General features: G+C 50.1%; 1 protein-coding gene across 1 annotated transcript in view; it reads right to left on the reverse strand.

Annotated features, from left to right (window-relative positions):
- The window catches only part of LOC140741939 (MAP kinase-activated protein kinase 2-like), a 163,921-nt gene continuing 140,222 nt past the window's right edge, over positions 1–23,699 (reverse strand). Inside the window, exons 9-10 of the mRNA XM_073072529.1 lie at positions 15,404–15,484; positions 1–1,909 (exon numbers count right to left, since the gene is read on the reverse strand). Of these exons, the coding sequence (XP_072928630.1) occupies positions 1,754–1,909; positions 15,404–15,484 (237 nt within the window). The 3' untranslated portion in view covers positions 1–1,753. The remainder of the gene's footprint in view (positions 1,910–15,403; positions 15,485–23,699) is intronic.

Consider the following 23,699-nt stretch of genomic DNA (forward strand, 5'->3'; position numbering starts at 1 on the left):
TGCATTTTCATACAATCTTATGCCTTTTTCTTGTATTGTAACAAAAGCAAGTTAGTAACTGTAAAATATGTTGGGACATCTTAAAAGCTTGATTTACATGGAGGATTTCCATCTCTCCTACGTAAATTGTGACCTTAATTCAAATACAAACCTTGTCCTTCAATAAACAGCTGGTAAGTTTACATAGCACACAGTTCAGATACAACGACTATTCATGAAATCCATGGGTCACCACAGAGGAGGAGGGCTATTTTTTTTAACGGAGAGAGTCAGTAGAAATTTCAACTCCACATTGGTTTTGTGCTTTTGACCCCTCCATTTCACCAGCCTGCCTGTTTTGGCCTGCTCCTCTCTGAGTGAAGACTCTGCCCTGATCCTCATGTGCAAGCCTGGAGTTCTCTGGAGGTGATGTCAACTTGGCTTCTCCAGCCTCCTGAAGAAGGTGGCGCATGACCACATCCCAGAGATGTGACTGATCTGAAGGTTTAAAACGTTTATTTCAGCACCTCATGGCAAACGCATCTCAAGGATCCCCCCAGAACAGCGCTGCACAGTAACAAATAATGTCTGTACCAACCGTGATGCCAAATAAAACCTGCCTGCACTTGATCCACATCCCTGTCTGTTCCTATTCTGCATAACAGCCTCTTACAAGCCACCATCCTGTCTGTTGCCACCTCCAGTCCGGCAGCTCACCCACCACTCTCTGCATCAAAACAAAACTAGCCCCATACATCTCTTTTAAATGCCCCCCTCCCCATCTTAAACTATGCCTTCTAAGATTTGATGTTTCCACCCTTGGGATAAAGCACACTGTCTACTTACCCTCTCTATTCCTCTCATAATTTTATAAACCTCTATCAGGTGTCCCTTCAGCCTCCAACACTCCAGAGAAAACAACGCAGGTTTGTCCGAACCCTCCTTGTGGCTAATACTCTCTAATGCAGCCAGCATCCTGGTGAACCTCTTTGGCACACTCTCTAATGAATCAACCTCCTTCATGTAAAGGGCCAACCAGAACTTCACCCAATTCTCCAAATACAGTCCAACCAAAGTTTTAGACAACTCCCTGACTCTTATATTCAGTGCCCTCACTGGTGAAGGCAAGTTTGCCAAACACCTTCTTTACCATCCTATTGACATGAGTAGCCTCCTTCAGGGAGCTTGACAATCTCTGTGTACATCAGTGCACTTAAGAGTCCAGACATTTAATGAGCATGTGGAGCTCCACTTACTTTAGAGCTGATGAACAGAGGTGACACCAGAATTTACCTTCCTTTGCTGAAGTTAATTCAACAACATCACCACAAATCGTAAACAGAACATGCTGTTAAAACTCAACGGCCCAGGATACACCTGTGGACCCCTTTCTTCTCCATAAGTACCAGCCTAAATGCTTATTCTCTTCCCACAAATGCTGCCTGACCTGCTGATTATTTTCAGCATCTTCTGCTTTTCAGATTTCCAGTATCTGCAATTTTTTTTTTGACTTTCAATGTGATTACAAAGTTAGAACCAAATTAAAATACCAAGTCAAATACTGTTCGTAATAAAAGATGCAACGGAGCAGTAAAGGGTTGGGGCATTTTAGAGTAAGCTGTGCCCTCCTGTGTCTGCTCCATCAGTACAAACATCCTCTTTATTGTTGGGAAACTTTGCCTCTGGCGGTGTGAATTACAGTTCAGGTGGAGCGTTAGTAGCTTTTGGGTCCTTGCCAGCTCTGCTGCCCATTCCCAGTCCTGTGTCCTGCTGCTCACTGGTTGCTGCAAATCGCTGAAGACGAACGCGCCGATGAAATCTGCTTCTTCCGCCTCTTGTTCAGCAGCGGGTTGCTGGTTTTATCCAAGTCCTTGATTGTCACCTGGTCATAGTCAACTCTCATTGTGGCGAGGGCACTCGTCATCTCATCCTGAAAGTGGAGGACAAAGCACAGTACTTAGAGCAAAGCTGAGGGGACATTGTCGAAGGTGAATGGAGAAAAGTATAGGGTGAATGTCAAATCCGTGTCTTTTACGTGCGTGCATGGAATGCCCTGCCAGATATGGTAATAGAGGCAAATTTGGGACATTTAAGAAACTCTTGGATAGGCACATGGATGACAGAGAAAAGGAGGGTTATATAGAAGGGAAGGGTTAGATTCAAGGATAAAGTTCAACTTTATTAGCAATATACATTTACGTGTATTAGGAATTCGCTGTGGTGTATGGAGAGGGGTGATAAATAATAGCACAAGACACAGCAGCAGAATTAGGCCATTCAGCCCATTGAGTCTGCTCTACCATTTGATCATGGCTGATCCATAAGACATAGGAGCAGAATTATTCATCTGGCCCATCGAGTCTGCTCCGCCATTTAATCATGGCTCATCCTTTCTTTTTCTCCTCCTCAACCTCAGTTCCTGGTCTTCTTCCTGTAACCTTTGATGCCATGTCCAATCAAGAACACATCAATATCTTCCTTAAATACACTCAATGACCTGGCCTCCACACCTGCAAGTGGCAACAAATTCACCACCCTTTGGCTAAAGAAATTTCTCCACATCTCCGTTTTGAAAAGGTGCCCCTTTATCCTGAGACTGTGCCCTCTTGTCCTCGATTCTCTCATCATGGGAAACATCCTTTCCACATCTACTCTGTCTAGACCTTTCAACATTCAAGTTTCAATGAAATGTCCCCTCATCCTTCTAAATTCCAGCGAGTACAGACCCAGAGCCATCAAACGTTCCTCATATGATAACCCTTTCATTCCCAAAATCATCCTTGTGAACCTCCACTGAATCCTCTCCAATGTCAGCACAGCTTTTCTAAGATGAGGGACCCAAAACTGTTCACAATACTCAAGGTGAGGCCTCACTAGTGCCTTATAAAGCCTCAGCATCACATCCCTGCTCTTGTATTCTAGACCTCTTGAAATGAATGCTAACATGGCATTTGCCTTCCTCACCACCGACTCAACCTGCAAGTTAATTCTTCAGGGTGTTTTGCACAAGGACTCCCAAGTCCCTCTGCATCTCAGATTCCTGGATTTTCTCCTCATTTAGAAAATAGTCTGCACATTTATTTCTACGACCAAAGTGCATGACCAGGCATTTTCCAACATTGTATTTCATTTGCCACTTTCTTGCCCATTCTCATAATCTGTCCAAGTCCTTCTGCATCCTACCTGTTTCTTCACCACTACCTGCCCCTCCACCAATCTTCATATTGTCTGTAAACTTGACGACAAAGCCATCCATTCCATCATCTAAATCATTTATATACAGCATAAAAAGAAGTGGTCCCAACACCGACCCCTGCGGAACACCACTAGTCACTGGCAGCCAACCAGAAAAGGCTCATTTTATTCTCACTCGCTGCCTCCTACCAATCAGCCAATGCTCTAACCACGTTAGTAACTTTCCTGTAATACCATGGGCTCTTAACTTGGTAAGCAGCCTCATGTGTGGCACCTTGTCAAAGGCCTTCTGGAAGTCCAAATATACAACATCCACTACATCTCCTTTATCTATCCTACTTGTAATCTCCTCAAAGAATTCCAACAGGCTCGTCAGGCAGGATTTTCCCTGACAGAAACCATGATGACTTTGTACCATCTTGTTCTGTGTCACCAAGTACTCCATCACCTCATCCTTAACAACTGACTCTAACATCTTCCCAACCTCTGAGGTCAGGCTAACTGGTCTATAATTTCCTTTCTACTGCCTCCCTCCTTTTTTAAAGAGTGGAGTGACATTTGCAATTTTCCAGTCCTCTGGTACTATGCCAGAGTCCAATAATTTTTGAAAGATCATTTCTAATGCAACCATAATCTCTAACACTACCTCTTTCAGAACATTACGGTGCAGATCATCTGGTCCAGGTGACTGATGTACCTTTAGGTCTTTCAGCTTTTTGAGCACCTTCTCTCTTGTAATAGTAACTGCACTCACTTCTCTTCCTTCACACACTACAACATCAGGCATACTGCTAGTGTCTTCCACAGTCTTCCATTTTCCTCTCAACACCATTCTTCTACCTTCTCACCATAACCTGTCACGCCCTAACTCATCATGAACCTATCAACCTCTGTCTTAAAAGCACCCAATGACTGGGACTCCACTGCCTCCTGTGGCAACAAATTCCACATATTCACCACATTCTGGCTAAACAACTTCCTCCTTATCTCTGTTCTAAATGGACTTCCCTCTATTTTGAGGCTGTGTCCTCTCATCCTAGACACCATCCACTCCGTCTCGGCCTTCCAACATGTGAAAGGTTTCAATGAGACCCCTCCTCATTCTGCTAGATTCCACTGAGTGGTCAAAAGCCTTGAATCACTGCTCACATGATAACCCTTTCATTCCCGGAATATCATTCTTGTGAAACTCCTCTCAACCCTCTCCTTTCTTAAATAAGGGGCCAAAACTGCTCACAATTTTTCAAGTGAGGCCTCACCAGTGCCTTGTACAGCCTCCGCTTTACAACTTACCTTACTTTTATATTCAAGTCCTCTTGAAGTGAATGTTAACATTGCCTTCCTCACCACTGATTCAACCTGCAAATTAATCTTTAGGGAGTCCCGCACAAGGATTCCCAAGTCCCTTGCACCTCAGATTTTTGAATTTTCTCCCCATTTGGACTCCCGCTTTTATCTTTTTCTGCCAAATGCATGGTCATGCACTTCCTGCCACTATTCCATCTGCCATTTCTTTGCCCATTCTCCCAATCTGTTTAAGTCCTTCTGTAGCCTCTCTGCTTCCTCAATATCTATCTTTGTATTGTCCGCAGTCTTGGCCACAAAGCCATCAATTTCATCATCCAAATCACTGACATGCAGCATAAAAAGAAGTGGTCCTAACACCGACCCCTGTGGAACACTACTAGTCACTGGCAGCCAACCAGAAAAGGCCCCCTTTATTCCCACTCTTTACCTCCTGCCAATCAGCCACTGCTTTATCCATGCCAGAATCTTTCCTGGAATAAATCAGCCATGCCTTATGTCCCTATGACTTCTGGTCTATTGGCACGGCATGCATCAAAAGCATCATTCAACAATTATAAAGAATAAAGAATTATATAAAAAATAAAGTTAGAGGTTAAAGGATGGATACGGGATAAAATGTGGATAAATAGCAGCATGAATTTACAATGTAAACAGCATTATAAAAAGCAGTTTAAAGTGTTTACAGTGCAGTGACTGTGGGTGATAGCCAGAGGATTGTGGGGGGGGGGGGGGGGGGCGGTAACCAGAATGGTCGATCAGATTAACTGCCTGGAGGAAAAGACTTCAGATGTGGCACGAAGGTTAGAGTAGGTTCAAAGATCGGCAGAACATTGTAGTTTCTATGTTCTAATTACATGCATTACACATTTTGCTGCAGATGCTTCCATTTTAACAGCATACAAAGTTTTAACTTGAAGTAGAATTATCACTGGTTCATCACTGTTCTCTGACACACAGTACAATTTGGTGACATAAGATTTCCTGCAGTCATGAAACAAGATATTGGACACTTGCAATCTGAAGTAGAAATTGGAATTGCTCAGGCAGTTGGGCGCCACCACCCCATGTAAATTCAGTAGAATATTCAGAAAGAGAATCTCTCTCCACAATAATCTGCTGAAGATTCAACAAGTTGAGCAGCACAAAATAGGGTCTGGACCGAAGACATTGACAATTCCTCACCACCACCCACCACTCCCCCTGATGTTGATTAACTGTTGCTATAGATTATATCTGCAGTCCCTTGCACCTCCATGTAATCCGATCAGGCAAGCTACAAAGAGTGGGCAAAGTGCCCTTACCAGCAAATTGACTGAGGAAATACACAGCACCCACAAAGCCAGCTCATGTTCTTAACGTGCAAACACACACTGAAAGATTATCCCAGTGAACACTGAATTTGACAGCATTGGGTGAGTCAGGGCTGTGGCCCAGCTACAATACCAAACATATGGGCTCCCGAACTACCCGTGGCTCTAACCAACCGAGAGCAATAAGTCAAGTCACTTCACTGGTGTCTAGGAGAGTTGTGGAGGATTGCTCAATAGGTCCCCATCCACCAAAAGCAGGGCACAAAGCAAATCTAGCACATTAGTCTCAGAAAGGCAGCGCCCATTATTAAGAACCTCCAGCACCCAGGGCATGCCCTTTTCTCACTGTTACCATCAGGTAGGAGGTACAGAAGCCTGAAGGTACACACTCAGCGATTCAGGAACAGCTTCTTCCCCTCTGCCATCCGATTCTTAAATGGACACAAACCCGTGAACATTACCTCACTTTTAAAATACATTTCCATTTTTGCACGATTTTTAATCTATTTAATATATGCATACTGTAATTGATTTACTTATTCATTTATTATTTTTCTTCTTCTATATTATGTATTGCACTGCTGCTAAGTTAACAAATTTCACGATAATAAACCTGATTCAGATTCATTCCTACCCAATCCATCTTAATGATCAGCAGAGTGAAGGAAGGTGCTACCTGGTAGTACCAGCTAACCAGGAACCTGCTCACCGATTCCCAGCTTACAACTTTCCTGGGCTATGTGAGTCCTCCCCGAGACCTAAAACTGGCCAATGGGTCTCGAGGGGAAATACTGCCAAGGCACGCACAGGGAAGATGGTTGTGGGTGTTGGAGATGAAGTAACCCAGTCCTAGGGTTCCTCACAGCAGCGTGCTGGGCCCAATCATCTTCAACTGCTTCATGAGAGACCTTCCTTCCATCATAAGATTAGAAATGGCGATGTTCGTTAAGGATCGCAACATGGTCAGTTCCATTCACAGGTCCTCAGCAGGTGAAATAGCCCATGCATGTATACAGCAAGACTCAGGCAACACTTGACCATGGGCAAGTACTATTTACATTCTGGAGCCGGAGCGGAGTGATGACGGCACTAAATGGTGACTCCTTTGCTTGCAGCTCTACTTCCATTTTAATATCTTTATTTTTCCCTTTTGAAGACCCTGACCTGGAGTTACACGCTGATTTCGGTTCTTTGCGGGAATGGGACCCGTTCTTGGGGTTTCATAACTGGCCGTTGTTCAGCACACAAAGGGCTCGGCCTAAGAGTCCGACTCGGATTCGGAAGCCTAGGATCTCAGGGCTCTGGAGACGGGTGGATCGAGGGTCAGTGTCACAGCAGGAGATCCTTGTGTCACCGGGGGAGTCGGAATATCTATGGCTGTGCGCCCAGAGACCCGAGAGCTTTGAGATCTTCAGGCACAGAGCTCGGAAAAAGCTACATAACGGGCTTTTAACATGGTAAATCAGTGATTTGTTCGTTATGTCTCCCCGCTCGCTGGGAAAACGGACGTACCTTCTTCTCCCTTACTAGGTGGATACCGGGTGATCGAGTAGTCTTTGGGGTAACTGCAAGTCTGTGTCTTTGCTGTTGCTTTGCTCACACTTGAGTGCTCGGTGGTGGGTGCTGATGCTTTTTCTTGCCGGTGGGGGGAGGAGGGATTGTTGCTTGCTGCCGCTTATGCACGAGAGGGAGGGGAGCTGGGTGGGGGGGGGGGGGTGGACTTCGGCGTTCCAACATTTGACTATCACTCCTCTGTTTTTGTGGATGGTTGCAAAGAAAAAGCATTTCAGGATGTACACGTTTGTATATTGTACACACTTCTCTGACATTAAGTTGGACCTTTGAACCTATAACGACAGAGAATGGCCAGCCTGAGATTCAGACAGGCTTGGTTTAGAGAGACTGACTAAGGCCAGACTTGGCTGTAGGTGCTTTATTCTCATAAAGTCAATCTTAGCCATCGTTAGAGATGAAAATGGCTATGGAGCCTTCTTCCATTGATCAATTTTGAATCACTATTCATGAATAGACAGCATGCTCTTTCCACAGTATATTGCTCCCACAGCTCAGCAAGGTATGCTTTTTAAAGTGGATTGTAGATCTTAGACAGAGTCTGACCACAGTCTCTAATCTTCTCAAGTACTGAAGTGGGACCCAAAGATTAGAGGAATGAAAATGTTATTATCTCAGGATAAATTTGGCAATGAATAGCCAGCTCATCGAACATTGGAATATTGTGTTCCTTTCTGGTCACTTCCTTACAGGAAGGATGTAGGAGCTTTCGAGAGGGTGCAGAAGAGGTTTACTAGGATGCTGTTCAGATTGGAGAGCATGTCTTGTGAGGAAATGTTGAGCAGGCTAGGGTCTTTTTCTCTGCAGTGAATGATAATGAAGGGTGACTTGATAGAGAGGTACAAGATGATAACAGGCAGAAGTCTTAGGGACATGTATATAGATAGACAGTACTGTGTTTGTCACCATGAAGCAGAGGGCGAGTTTGTAGATCTGGCGGGAGCAAGGGATGTTGGGAATGTTGAGGATGGAGCGCTGGGGGAAGGGTGTGCGATAAGTGGCAAAGAAGGAGTGCCAGGGACAGGGGGTTACACAGGTGCAGACACACCCAGCCCCGAGACACCAGGCAAGTTCATTTGATTCCAAACAATTGGTTTATTGATCATCACAGAACGTCTCTCTGGTGCTTCCTGCTCCCTCCCCTCTCCCACTTCCTTTTCCCAACCATGATTCCCCTCTCCCTGCCGCCTTCCCACTCTCAAGTCCACAATACAGACCCATATCAGAATCAAGTTTTATCATCATTCACATATGTCATGAAATTTGTTTTTCTGCGGCAGTAGTACAGGGCAATACATAAAATTACTAGAGTACTGTGCAAAAGTCCTAGGTATCCTAGCTATATATGCAATATGTGCTTAAGACTTTTGCAGAGTATTGCAGACAATGTGGATAGCCAGAGGCCTTTTCCCAGGATGGAAATAGCTAATACAAGGGGGCATAACTTTAAGGTGATTGAGGGATGTCAGAAACAGTGGTGAGTGGGGGATTGCACTGTCGGGGTGGCTATAGAGGCAGATAAATTACGGGCATTTAAGAAACTCTTGGACAGGCACATGGACCAAACTACAAAGTCTGAAGGATGCTCAACAGCTGTGTCATAGCTCGAATGTTATCACCTCCTACAAAGCAAAACCAAGTGACATAGGTGACAACAAGGTCATTGCCTTTTTTTGCTTGCTTTGACTGTCAAAACATGGAGGCACCTATAAACTCCCAGAGTGCTTCTGTGATTTCCATCCCTGAAGTTGGCGTGAGAGCATCTTTGCAAATGAGTCAGCACATGAAATCTGGCTGAGTGGTGCCACAATAACAACTTCTTCTCACTCAATGTCAGCAAGACCAAGGAGCTGATTATTGACTTCCGTAGAGGAAAACTAGAGATCTATGAGCCAGTCCTCCTCAAGGGATCAGAAGTGGAAAGGGACAGTAACTTTAAATTCCTCAGTGTTATCATTTCAGAGGATCTGTCCTGTGTCCAGCACATTAGCACAATTACCAAGAAAGCACGCAACGCCTCTGCACAGAAGTTCCTGAACATTTAGCTTGACCGTCTAAAACTTTGACTAAATGTGCAGTGGAGAGTATATTGACTGGTTGCATCATAGTCTGGTATGGAAACACCAATGTCCTACAAAATGTAGTGGATACAGCCCAGTCCGTCACCGGTGAAGCCCTCACCACCGCTGAGCATATCTACATGGAGCACTGTCTCAGGAAAGCAGAATCCATCATCAGGGATCCCCACCACCAAGGGCATGGTCCTTTCTCACTGCTGCCGTCAAGAAGGTGGTACAGCAGACTAGGTTCAGGAACAGTCAGCCATCAGGCTCCTGAACCAGTAGGGATAACTTCACTCACCCAATCACTGAGCTGTTCCCGCAACCTATCGACTCACTTTGAATGACTCTTCATCTCATGTTCTCGATACTTATTGCTTACTTATTATTATTATGAATTTTTTTTTGTATTTGCACAGTTTGTTGTCCTTTGCACACTGGTTGAACACACAAGTCTTTCATTGACTCTATTTTGGTAGTTATTCTATTATGGATTTATTGAGTATGCCCATGGGGAAATGAATTATATATGAATAATTATATATGGTGATATATATGTACTTTGATAATAAACTTACTTCAAACTTTTCAAGTAGGTTGTAAGGTCAGTACACACTGTGGGCCAATAGGCCTGAGGTGTTCTATGTTGTAATAGTGTTGAGAAACTACTTGAAGCATGTCAATATGGGAATAGTTAAAGGTAATTTTATGTCTGATTAACCTGATTGAACTATTTACTGAAGTTACAGAAAGTTTGCAGGCAAGCCCTAGTGAATATCCAGAGTCTGAGAAGACATTTCATAAATAAGAGACCTTTTAGAAAATGGAAGCACGCTGCATTGAATGGTAATTTTAATAAGGAAGCTGCTAATGGCCAGGGGAGAAGAAATCTAGTGATGAACAGCTGCTGTTCTAACTGTGTCCTTCCAGTAGTGGTAGTGTGCACTGTCTATTGGTGGGTCCTCAGGTGGCCACACATTCTGGTACAGTAAGCGGTGGCTGGTTGTTCAGTCTCCCCTCTGCCAGCTTCCCCTTGTCCTCTGCGGTACAGCAGCAGTCACTCTCATTTAGTGCAGCTCCCTCTTGAACAGATTTCCTCCAGGAGTATCTATTGAGGGCAATGTCTCCCCAGTTTTTAGATGTAATGTTGAATTTTTGATTTTGATGTTAGCTTTGAAGTGCCCACCAGGGACTCGCTGACTGACCTTCCTTCAACTGGGAGTAGCCGAGAGGGCAATCACTTACCCTGGGGAAATGATGCAATGACAGGTCCCATGGCAACATTCTTCCCTACATTCTCTATCACGTGGCAACAGGCCAACTACTCCCATAGTTTTAGCCCTTAAATTCAAGTTCAATTGTCATTCAACCCTACATGAATACCCACGATTACAGCCAAACAGAACAGCGTTACTTTGGGGCCAAGGGACAAAACACAGCACCAACAGTCACACACACCACAAGGTACATATAAAATATCAGTAAAATACAGTCACATAAACAAATATAGTCCAAGACCATGCGTCTATGAATGTTGCAGCATTCTGCAGTTAACGAAGTAAAACTTGTCTTGTGCCAAGTGAACACAAGGGGACAGCACTGACTCGAGCTTGGACTGCTCGCCATACCAAATGTTCCGATGTCTTTTAAATATTCATTCTCCAAGACCTGGGTTTTGCAGGCGAGGCTGCCTTGCGAAGGTGATGCTGGGTTCCCTTCTTGAAACCCACAGTGCTTCTGAAGAAGGTCTTCCCACAGGGTTTGAGGATTTAGGGCTAGTGAAAGCAGGGAGACTCCTTGTCGCACAGGTGGTCGAAACAGATAATCTGACAGATTTCATGAGAGATTTAAAGGCAATGGAGGGATTGAGAACAGGGTGTACGGTGGGGGGAGGACACCTGTCAGGAATGTTAACAATTGATTAAAGGATTACAATGTTGTGGATTTAATCTTCTATTTCCAGTGTTCGCTATTCTTCATTTTTGTACAACTGAAGTTGCTTACTGCCAGGTAGGAGAGCTCACCTGCAGAGTGACAAAAGGGGCTTTGTCCACAGTTGGGGTGGGTCTGGGTCAGTGAAGACCACAGGGTTGGAAGCTCAGCATCATGAGCTAGGGGACAGTGATGGGGCGGGAGCACACCGAATTTACATGGGGGCAGAGTAAAATGGCAAATGTCGACTCTCTCAGACCCTTCCCCACAGAGCATACTCAGACTGGATCGACGCAACTTTACATTCCTGCTATCACCACGACCTGCCAAGTCATTTCCCTTCCTCTGTTCTGTTCTGTTTGCAAACCCTTGGGAACAGGAACATGGATTTGCAGCTCTTCCTGTGGGGATGCACTGCTCGACTTCACCTCTCCGCCTCTTCCTTCCCCCTCTTCTCCCTGAGTGCCTGCCTATTATAATACACTCGTGGTTTCAAGAAAAACTTGCACTGTTTGTTTGTCTTTCAGTCGGGTCTCAGGAAAGGGCATTGGTTGAAAACCGAATCAAATTCCTTTCATCGCTAACAAGCAGGAACCAGCCTATCCTGGAGACATATTCATCAGTTGGGCCCCTTCTTGAATGTGGATGGAGAAGACAATGAGAGATGACCTCTGGCTTTATCGTGCCCTGAGAGAGCTTCCTCCCAACATCCCCTCCTTTCTCTGTCCAACATGATTTGGAGTTAGTTTTACCATCAAAGAAATATATCAGCTATTTTTCCTATTTTTCAAAGTCAGGGTAAACTTATTATCAAAGTACATATACGTCACTGAGATATATGAGAAATGAAATACTATTAACACATACCTATCATACAATGCCTATAACAAGTATTCACCCCTCCTTGGAGGTGTTCATGTTTTATTGCTTTACAACATTGAATCACGGCAGCCATCCAGGGCCTGCTGCAGTGAAGCATCCCCACAGCCTGATGCAGGCACCACCATGATTTACCGTAGGAATGGTGTTTTTGATGATGTGCGGTGTTGGGCTTACACCAAATTCAGAGTTTAGTCTGACGGCCAAAAAGCTCAATTTTAGTTTAATCAGACCATAGAACCACTTCCAGCTGGCCAGAGTCTCCTGCATGCCTTCTAGGGATCTCTAGCTGAGATTTCATGTGAGATTTTTTGAACAGCAGCTTTCTCTTTGCCACTCCCCCATAAAGCTGCGACTGGTGAAACACCTGGGCGATGTGCAGTCTCTCCCATCTCAGCCACTGAGGCTTGTAACCCCTCTTGGTGGCCTCCCTCACTAGCTCCCTTCTTGCACGGTCACTCAGTTTTTGAGGACAGCCTGTTCTTGGCAGATTTACAGCTGTGACATAATCTTTCCATTTCTTGATGATTGACTTAACTGTACTCCAAGTGACTTAGAAATTTTCTTGTATCATTCTCCTGACTTGCAGTTTTCAATAACCTTTTCACAGAGTTGCTTGGAGTGTTCTTTTGTCTGCATGGTGTAGCTTTTGCCAGGATATTGACTCACCAGCAGTTGGACTTTCCAGACACAGGGGTATTTTTACTACCATCAATTGAAACACCTTGAAAGCATACAGGTCTCTGAAAACACATCTCTATTTATCTAATTACGGGACTTCTAAAATCAGTGCGTCAGTGATGATTTAGTGTGTCATATTAAAGGGGGGTGGGTGAATACTTATGGAATCAATTATTTTGTGTTTTATATTTGAGATTAATTTAGATCACTTTGTAGAGATCTGTATTTACTCTGTCACGGAAGAGTCTTTTTCTGTTGACCAGTGTCAGAAAAGCCAAATTAAATCCACTGTGATTCAATGTTGTAAAACAATAAAACTTGAACATTTCCAAGGCGGGTGAATACTGTACCTATACATCGAACACACAGAGAAATGCTTCATTTGTATCAACAGCCAGCACGGTCCGAGAGGAGCCCGTGCTTCCAGCGCCAACGTAGCACGCCCGTAACTTACTAACCTACTAACCAGCACGTCTTTGGAAACTGAAGCACGGGGTCAGGGGAAGAATGTGCAAACAGCTGTGGGAATTGCGCCCCCATCACTGTAAAATGAACATGCTGGCTGCTACACTACCGTGCCGCCATCTTAGCAACCCCTGCCTCAGTTTAAATTTAGAGAGACTCAGCTCCACTTCTTGCCAGGACATGAGTACATTTATTACGAAAGTACGTAAACAGTATGTCAACGTATACTACCTGGAGATTCATTTTCTTGAAAGCATTTACAGGAAAATAAAGAGATACAATAGAAGATTTGAAAACTATAAATAAATGCACATCGAACACACAGTGAGATGCATCAGCAACCTTCACGGTCCGAGGATGTACCGGCCACAGCCTGCGTGTCACCAAGCTTCTGACCCCAGTGTATCACGCCCACAGCTCACTGACCCCAACCATATGTCTCTGGAATGTGGGAGGAAACTGGAGCACCCGGAGGAAACCCACGGGGAGAATGTACAAACAGTGGACATCCAAACCCGATCACTGGCTCTGTGAAGCAATCACACTAGCGTGAAGGTCTCCTGCCTCTGTTTAATTCTGGAGTGACTGAACAGGTTACAGGCCCACTCATTGACAAAATCCGAGTACACACAGTGTTCTCGTGTCAAGGCCCGTGAGCAACTGGTCTGACCCTGAAGAATGTAATGGTGGAGTGGTGTCGCAGCAACAACCTTTGCACTCAGCGTCGGTGAGGAACTGATTGCGGACTTCAGGCAGGGGGAGTTGGGAAGAACACACACACCGGTTTCCATCGAGGGGTCAGTAGTGGAAAGGGGCAGAGCCTCGTTCCAGGGTGTCAACGTCTCTGAAGATCTCATCCTGGACCCAACACAACATTTCATTAGGAGTTTCAGGACATTTGGTGTGTAGTAAATTGCACTGTGAAGAGCATTCTGAGTGGTACATCACCGTCTGGCACGGAGGGGTCACTGCACAGGATCAGAAAAAGCTGCAGAGGGTTTTAAATTCAGCCAACTCCATCATGGGCATTAGCCTTCCCAACATCGAGGGCATCTTCAATAGTCAATGCCTCAACAAGGTGGCACCATCATCAAGGACACCCACCACCTGGCACATGCCCCTCTTTACTACCATCAGGGAGCCCGAGGACACACACTCAACACCTTAGGAACAACCTCTTACCCTCCGCCATCGGATTGCCGGAAGGTCCTCATGCTTTGCTCTCTTTTGGCTCTATTATTTTTTATATTTATTACTGTAAATTAGTATTTTTATGTACTGCTGCTGCAAATTTAAAAAAAAATCTCAACGTACTGTATGTCAGCGACCATAAAACTGATTCTGGTTCAGAACTCACTGGCTCTCCTCCTGTCAAATCCTCTGGGCTCCTCTACCCATCACCTTCCACCCCACGTACTGTCTCCGCCCCACTCTCTTCTCACTGACACATTCTCTGCTCTACCCAGGAATCCACTTCATGCTTGAACAACCCCATAAGCATGTTGGGTTGAATACCTCTTCAACCCACCACCCCCCATGCTTCTCTCTTCAAAGCTCCTGTCCCAGTACCATACACACACTCTGCTCTCCCATCTTTCCCCATCAGTCTGATATGCCCTTCCTTCCAATCCCTACACTCCTTTCTCAAATGCTCCCTAAGCCCTTCCCTCTGACAAGCCTCTCGCCACTCTAATCCTCTCTTCCTCAGCACCTCGACACTACACTGTGATTCCTCGTGCATAGTAGAACACCAAAACCCTTTCGGCTGGCCAGTCCAGGAGTTACCTCAGGCCTAACTGGCCTGAGCACCTTGGTCCGGCCTTCCTGGTTTAGCCTTTGTCCATGGTCGCCAAGAGGACGAGCTTCTGGACGCTGCTTTCCATCAACGGCACAGAAGCCACACCAGCAAAGGATTTCAATGACTGTGTGATGGTCAAAGATTGTGGAAGGTGCTCTGTACGTATGGGCTGGCTCTCTCTTTCACTCTTTGTGATAGGGTAATGTGAGGGTGAATGCACTGACCTTCACCTCCTCCCACATGTCCTTCTCTTCTTGGAGCACCCGACTTGTGTGTAGTGGAGTTGGAGGGACCGCCATTGATTGCTGGAAGAACAAAGAGCATTTAAATCCCATTGTTCAGTCGGCTACAAACCCTCTCATCTGCTCCAACAGTCCCTTCTAATGATATCACTCTGTGCCTATCAAATGAGGAGAAAGCCTCAGAGCCAAGACACCTGATGACTTTATGGGAGGGCTGTACCTCAAGCCCCCACCAGGTGCTCCTTTATGAAGAAGCTTATAGTTTGCTGTTACTCAATGGGCCGTGCAGCCCTGGTCACCTTCTTACAGAAAGGCTTGGAGAGTGTGCAGGATAGGTTCACCAGGATGTTGCTTGGAATAGAGAGCATTGGCAGTGAGGAGAAGTTTCCTCTGGAGCGATAGCTGGTTTGAAAGAGGGGTGTTATGAGTGGCATAAAATAGGGTAGTCAGTCTTTTCCCGAGGGTGGAACCGTCAAATGCTGGAAACCGTAGCTTTAAAGTGAGAAGGGGAAGTTTAACGGAAATTAGGTGGGAAGATTTTTTTTAAGACAGAGAGTGGTAGATGCCTGGAGCATCCTGCTGGAAGCAGATCTGACAGCAATGTTTAAAAATCTTCTAGACAGGCACATGAACAGGCAGGGTATGAGGCAATTTAGATAAGGTGCAGGCAAGGCGTTCAGTTTAACTCGGCTTCATGGGTAGTACAAACATAGCGAGACAAAGGGCCTACCTACTAAACTATGTTCTCCGAATCTGGATCGAAGAAATGGACTCTAACTGCTTTAAGAGAATGGGATGGGAAAGGATTTCCAGGCATAATATTTGTTAACACACACCAAATCCTGGAGGGACTCAGTCCGTCTGGCAGCATCAGTGTTTTGGGCCAAGAAACTCCATCAGGTCTGGAAAGGAAGAGGGAAGAAGCCAGACTAAGGTGGGGAGGAGGAGGGCAAGCTGGCAGGTGATAGGTGAGACCAGGCGAGGGGGAAGTGGGTGGGGGGGTGAGAAGCTGGGAGGTGATAGGTGAGACCAGGTGAGGGGGAAGTGGGTGGGGGGGGTGAGAAGCTGGGAGGTGATAGGTGAGACCAGGTGAGGGGGAAGTGGGTGGGGGTGAAAAGCTGGGAGGTGATAGGTGAGACCAGGTGAGGGGGAAGTGGGTGGGGGGGGTGAGAAGCTGGGAGGTGATAGGTGAGACCAGGTGAGGGGGAAGTGGGTGTGGATGAGAAGCTGGGAGGTGATAGGTGAGACCAGGTGAGGGGGAAGTGGGTGGGGGTGAGAAGCTGGGCGGTGATAGGTGAGACCAGGTGAGGGGGAAGTGGGTGGGGGGGTGAGAAGCTGGGAGGTGATAGGTGAGACCAGGTGAGGGGGAAGTGGGTGGGGGGGTGAGAAGCTGGGAGGTGATAGGTGAGACGAGGTGAGGGGGAAGTGGGTGGGGGGGGTGAGAAGCTGGGAGGTTATAGGTGAGACCAGGTGAGGGGGAAGTGGGTGAGGGGATGAGAAGCTGGCAGGTGATAGGTGAGACCAGGTGAGGGGGAAGTGGGTGGGGGGGGTGAGAAGCTGGGAGGTGATAGGTGAGACCAGGTGAGGGGGAAGTGGGTGGGGGGGGTGAGAAGCTGGGAGGTGATAGGTGAGACCAGGTGAGGGGGAAGTGGGTGGGGGTGAGAAGCTGGGAGGTGATAGGTGAGACCAGGTGAGGGGGAAGTGGGTGTGGGGGTGAGAAGCTGGGAGGTGATAGGTGAGACCAGGTGAGGGGGAAGTGGGTGTGGGGGTGAGAAGCTGGGAGGTGATAGGTGAGACCAGGTGAGGGGGAAGTGGGTGGGGGGGTGAGAAGCTGGGAGGTGATAGGTGAGACCAGGTGAGGGGGAAGTGGGTGAGGGGATGAGAAGCTGGGAGGTTATAGGTGAGACCAGGTGAGGGGGAAGTGGGTGTGGGGGTGAGAAGCTGGGAGGTGATAGGTGAGACCAGGTGAGGGGGAAGTGGGTGGGGGGGTGAGAAGCTGGGAGGTGATAGGTGAGACCAGGTGAGGGGGAAGTGGGTGAGGGGATGAGAAGCTGGGAGGTTATAGGTGAGACCAGGTGAGGGGGAAGTGGGTGGGGATGAGAAGCTGGGAGGTGATAGGTGAGACCAGGTGAGGGGGAAGTGGGTGTGGGGGTGAGAAGCTGGGAGGTGATAGGTGAGACCAGGTGAGGGGGAAGTGGGTGGGGGGGTGAGAAGCTGGGAGGTGATAGGTGAGACCAGGTGAGGGGGAAGTGGGTGAGGGGATGAGAAGCTGGGAGGTTATAGGTGAGACCAGGTGAGGGGGAAGTGGGTGGGGATGAGAAGCTGGGAGGTGATAGGTGAGACCAGGTGAGGGGGAAGTGGGTGGGGATGAGAAGCTGCGAGGTGATAGGTGAGACCAGGTGAGGGGGAAGTGGGTGGGGGGGGGTGAGAAGCTGGGAGGTGATAGGTGAGACCAGGTGAGGGGGAAGTGGGTGGGGGGGGTGAGAAGCTGGGAGGTGATAGGTGAGACCAGGTGAGGGGGAAGTGGGTGGGGATGAGAAGCTGGGAGGTGATAGGTGAGACCAGGTGAGGGGGAAGTGGGTGGGGATGAGAAGCTGCGAGGTGATAGGTAAAACCAGGTGAGGGGGAAGTGGGTGAGGGGATGAGAAGCTGGGAGGTGATAGGTGAGACCAGGTGAGGGGGAAGTGGGTGAGGGGATGAGAAGCTGGGAGGTGATAGGTGAAACCAGGTGAGGGGGAAGTGGGTGGGGGGGGTGAGAAGCTGGGAGGTGATAGGTGAGACCAGGTGAGGGGGAAGTGGGTGGGGGGGTGAGAAGCTGGGAGGTGATAGGTGAGACCAGGTGAGGGGGAAGTGGGTGGGGATGAGAAGCTGGGAGGTGATAGGTGAGACCAGGTGAGGGGGAAGTGGGTGGGGATGAGAAGCTGCGAGGTGATAGGTAAAACCAGGTGAGGGGGAAGTGGGTGAGGGGATGAGAAGCTGGGAGGTGATAGGTGAGACCAGGTGAGGGGGAAGTGGGTGAGGGGATGAGAAGCTGGGAGGTGATAGGTGAGACCAGGTGAGGGGGAAGTGGGTGGGGGGGTGAGAAGCTGGGAGGTGATAGGTGAGACCAGGTGAGGGGGAAGTGGGTGGGGGGGTGAGAAGCTGGGAGGTGATAGGTGAGACCAGGTGAGGGGGAAGTGGGTGGGGATGAGAAGCTGGGAGGTGATAGGTGAGACCAGGTGAGGGGGAAGTGGGTGGGGGTGAGAAGCTGGGAGGTGATAGGTGAAACCAGGTGAGGGGGAAGTGGGTGAGGGGATGAGAAGCTGGGAGGTGATAGGTGAGACCAGGTGAGGGGGAAGTGGGTGGGGGTGAGAAGCTGGGAGATGATAGGTGAGACCAGGTGAGGGGGAAGTGGGTGGGGGGGTGAGAAGCTGGGAGGTGATAGGTGAGACCAGGCGAGGGGGAAGTGGGTGGGGGTGAGAAGCTGGGAGGTGATAGGTGAGACCAGGTGAGGGGGAAGTGGGTGGGGGTGAGAAGCTGGGAGGTGATAGGTGAAACCAGGTGAGGGGGAAGTGGGTGAGGGGATGAGAAGCTGGGAGGTGATAGGTGAAACCAGGTGAGGGGGAAGTGGGTGAGGGGATGAGAAGCTGGGAGGTGATAGGTGAGACCAGGTGAGGGGGAAGTGGGTGGGGATGAGAAGCTGGGAGGTGATAGGTGAGACCAGGTGAGGGGGAAGTGGGTGAGGGGATGAGAAGCTGGGAGGTGATAGGTGAGACCAGGTGAGGGGGAAGTGGGTGAGGGGGTGAGAAGCTGGGAGGTGATAGGTGAGACCAGGTGAGGGGGAAGTGGGTGAGGATGAGAAGCTGGGAAGTGATAGGTGAAACCAGGTGAGGGGGAAGTGGGTGGGGGGGTGAGAAGCTGGGAGGTGATAGGTGAGACCAGGTGAGGGGGAAGTGGGTGGGGGGGTGAGAAGCTGGGAGGTGATAGGTGAGACCAGGTGAGGGGGAAGTGGGTGGGGATGAGAAGCTGGGAGGTGATAGGTGAGACCAGGTGAGGGGGAAGTGGGTGGGGGTGAGAAGCTGGGAGGTGATAGGTGAGACCAGGTGAGGGGGAAGTGGGTGGGGGTGAGAAGCTGGGAGGTGATAGGTGAGATCAGGTGAGGGGGAAGTGGATGGGGGGATGAGAAGCTGGGAGATGATAGGTGAAACCAGGTGAGGGGGAAGTGGGTGAGGGGATGAGAAGCTGGGAGGTGATAGGTGAGACCAGGTGAGGGGGAAGTGGGTGAGGGGATGAGAAGCTGGGAGGTGATAGGTGAAACCAGGTGAGGGGGAAGTGGGTGGGGGGGGTGAGAAGCTGGGAGGTGATAGGTGAGACCAGGTGAGGGGGAAGTGGGTGGGGGGGTGAGAAGCTGGGAGGTGATAGGTGAGACCAGGTGAGGGGGAAGTGGGTGTGGATGAGAAGCTGGGAGGTGATAGGTGAAACCAGGTAAGGGGGAAGTGGGTGAGGGGATGAGAAGCTGGGAGGTGATAGGTGAGACCAGGTGAGGGGGAAGTGGGTGAGGGAATGAGAAGCTGGGAGGTGATAGGTGAGACCAGGTGAGGGGGAAGTGGTTGAGGGGGTGAGAAGCTGGGAGGTGATAGGTGAGACCAGGTGAGGGGGAAGTGGGTGGGGGGGTGAGAAGCTGGGAGGTGATAGGTGAGACCAGGTGAGGTGGAAGTGGGTGGGTGGGGATGAGAAGCTGGGCGGTGATAGGTGAAACCAGGTGAGGGGGAAGTGGGTGGGGGTGAGAAGCTGGGAGGTGATAGGTGAGACCAGGCGAGGGGGAAGTGGGTGGGGGTGAGAAGCTGGGAGGTGATAGGTGAGACCAGGTGAGGGGGAAGTGGGTGGGGGTGAGATGCTGGGAGGTGATAGGTGAGACCAGGTGAGGGGGAAGTGGGTGGGGATGAGAAGCTGCGAGGTGATAGGTAAAACCAGGTGAGGGGGAAGTGGGTGAGGGGATGAGAAGCTGGGAGGTGATAGGTGAGACCAGGTGAGGGGGAAGTGGGTGAGGGGATGAGAAGCTGGGAGGTGATAGGTGAGACCAGGTGAGGGGGAAGTGGGTGAGGGGATGAGAAGCTGGGAGGTGATAGGTGAGACCAGGTGAGGGGGAAGTGGGTGAGGGGGTGAGAAGCTGGGAGGTGATAGGTGAGACCAGGTGAGGGGGAAGTGGTGGGGGGGGTGAGAAGCTGGGAGGTGATAGGTGAGACCAGGTGAGGGGGAAGTGGGTGGGGGGATGAGAAGCTGGGAGGTGATAGGTGAGACCAGGTGAGGGGGAAGTGGGTGAGGGGGTGAGAAGCTGGGAGGTGATAGGTGAGACCAGGCGAGGGGGAAGTGGGTGTGGGGGTGAGAAGCTGGGAGGTGATAGGTGAGACCAGGTGAGGGGGAAGTGGGTGAGGGGATGAGAAGCTGGGAGGTGATAGGTGAGACCAGGTGAGGGGGAAGTGGGTGAGGGGGTGAGAAGCTGGGAGGTGATAGGTGAGACCAGGTGAGGGGGAAGTGGGTGAGGATGAGAAGCTGGGAGGTGATAGGTGAAACCAGGTGAGGGGGAAGTTGGTGGGGGGGTGAGAAGCTGGGAGGTGATAGGTGAGACCAGGTGAGGGGGAAGTGGGTGGGGATGAGAAGCTGGGAGGTGATAGGTGAGACCAGGTGAGGGGGAAGTGGGTGGGGGTGAGAAGCTGGGAGGTGATAGGTGAGACCAGGTGAGGGGGAAGTGGGTGGGGGGGTGAGAAGCTGGGAGGTGATAGGTGAGACCAGGTGAGGGGGAAGTGGGTGTGGATGAGAAGCTGGGAGGTGATAGGTGAAACCAGGTGAGGGGGAAGTGGGTGAGGGGATGAGAAGCTGGGAGGTGATAGGTGAGACCAGGTGAGGGGGAAGTGGGTGAGGGAATGAGAAGCTGGGAGGTGATAGGTGAGACCAGGTGAGGGGGAAGTGGGTGAGGGGATGAGAAGCTGGGAGGTGATAGGTGAGACCAGGTGAGGGGGAAGTGGGTGAGGGAATGAGAAGCTGGGAGGTGATAGGTGAGACCAGGTGAGGGGGAAGTGGGTGAGGGGGTGAGAAGCTGGGAGGTGATAGGTGAGACCAGGTGAGGGGGAAGTGGGTGGGGGGGTGAGAAGCTGGGAGGTGATAGGTGAGACCAGGTGAGGTGGAAGTGGGTGGGTGGGGATGAGAAGCTGGGCGGTGATAGGTGAAACCAGGTGAGGGGGAAGTGGGTGGGGGTGAGAAGCTGGGAGGTGATAGGTGAGACCAGGCGAGGGGGAAGTGGGTGGGGGTGAGAAGCTGGGAGGTGATAGGTGAGACCAGGTGAGGGGGAAGTGGGTGGGGGTGAGATGCTGGGAGGTGATAGGTGAGACCAGGTGAGGGGGAAGTGGGTGGGGATGAGAAGCTGCGAGGTGATAGGTAAAACCAGTTGAGGGGGAAGTGGGTGAGGGGATGAGAAGCTGGCAGGTGATAGGTGAGACCAGGTGAGGGGGAAGTGGGTGGGGGGGGTGAGAAGCTGGGAGGTGATAGGTGAGACCAGGTGAGGGGGAAGTGGGTGGGGGGGGTGAGAAGCTGGGAGGTGATAGGTGAGACCAGGTGAGGGGGAAGTGGGTGGGGGTGAGAAGCTGGGAGGTGATAGGTGAGACCAGGTGAGGGGGAAGTGGGTGTGGGGGTGAGAAGCTGGGAGGTGATAGGTGAGACCAGGTGAGGGGGAAGTGGGTGTGGGGGTGAGAAGCTGGGAGGTGATAGGTGAGACCAGGTGAGGGGGAAGTGGGTGGGGGGGGGTGAGAAGCTGGGAGGTGATAGGTGAGACCAGGTGAGGGGGAAGTGGGTGGGGGGGTGAGAAGCTGGGAGGTGATAGGTGAGACCAGGTGAGGGGGAAGTGGGTGAGGGGATGAGAAGCTGGGAGGTTATAGGTGAGACCAGGTGAGGGGGAAGTGGGTGGGGATGAGAAGCTGGGAGGTGATAGGTGAGACCAGGTGAGGGGGAAGTGGGTGGGGATGAGAAGCTGCGAGGTGATAGGTGAGACCAGGTGAGGGGGAAGTGGGTGGGGGGGGTGAGAAGCTGGGAGGTGATAGGTGAGACCAGGTGAGGGGGAAGTGGGTGGGGGGGGTGAGAAGCTGGGAGGTGATAGGTGAGACCAGGTGAGGGGGAAGTGGGTGGGGATGAGAAGCTGGGAGGTGATAGGTGAGACCAGGTGAGGGGGAAGTGGGTGGGGATGAGAAGCTGCGAGGTGATAGGTAAAACCAGGTGAGGGGGAAGTGGGTGAGGGGATGAGAAGCTGGGAGGTGATAGGTGAGACCAGGTGAGGGGGAAGTGGGTGAGGGGATGAGAAGCTGGGAGGTGATAGGTGAAACCAGGTGAGGGGGAAGTGGGTGGGGGGGGTGAGAAGCTGGGAGGTGATAGGTGAGACCAGGTGAGGGGGAAGTGGGTGGGGGGGTGAGAAGCTGGGAGGTGATAGGTGAGACCAGGTGAGGGGGAAGTGGGTGGGGATGAGAAGCTGGGAGGTGATAGGTGAGACCAGGTGAGGGGGAAGTGGGTGGGGATGAGAAGCTGCGAGGTGATAGGTAAAACCAGGTGAGGGGGAAGTGGGTGAGGGGATGAGAAGCTGGGAGGTGATAGGTGAGACCAGGTGAGGGGGAAGTGGGTGAGGGGATGAGAAGCTGGGAGGTGATAGGTGAGACCAGGTGAGGGGGAAGTGGGTGGGGGGGTGAGAAGCTGGGAGGTGATAGGTGAGACCAGGTGAGGGGGAAGTGGGTGGGGGGGTGAGAAGCTGGGAGGTGATAGGTGAGACCAGGTGAGGGGGAAGTGGGTGGGAATGAGAAGCTGGGAGGTGATAGGTGAGACCAGGTGAGGGGGAAGTGGGTGGGGGTGAGAAGCTGGGAGGTGATAGGTGAAACCAGGTGAGGGGGAAGTGGGTGAGGGGATGAGAAGCTGGGAGGTGATAGGTGAGACCAGGTGAGGGGGAAGTGGGTGGGGGTGAGAAGCTGGGAGATGATAGGTGAGACCAGGTGAGGGGGAAGTGGGTGGGGGGGTGAGAAGCTGGGAGGTGATAGGTGAGACCAGGCGAGGGGGAAGTGGGTGGGGGTGAGAAGCTGGGAGGTGATAGGTGAGACCAGGTGAGGGGGAAGTGGGTGGGGGTGAGAAGCTGGGAGGTGATAGGTGAAACCAGGTGAGGGGGAAGTGGGTGAGGGGATGAGAAGCTGGGAGGTGATAGGTGAAACCAGGTGAGGGGGAAGTGGGTGAGGGGATGAGAAGCTGGGAGGTGATAGGTGAGACCAGG

This window comes from Hemitrygon akajei, chromosome 19 (assembly GCF_048418815.1).
Source record: "Hemitrygon akajei chromosome 19, sHemAka1.3, whole genome shotgun sequence".
NCBI lineage: Eukaryota > Metazoa > Chordata > Chondrichthyes > Myliobatiformes > Dasyatidae > Hemitrygon > Hemitrygon akajei.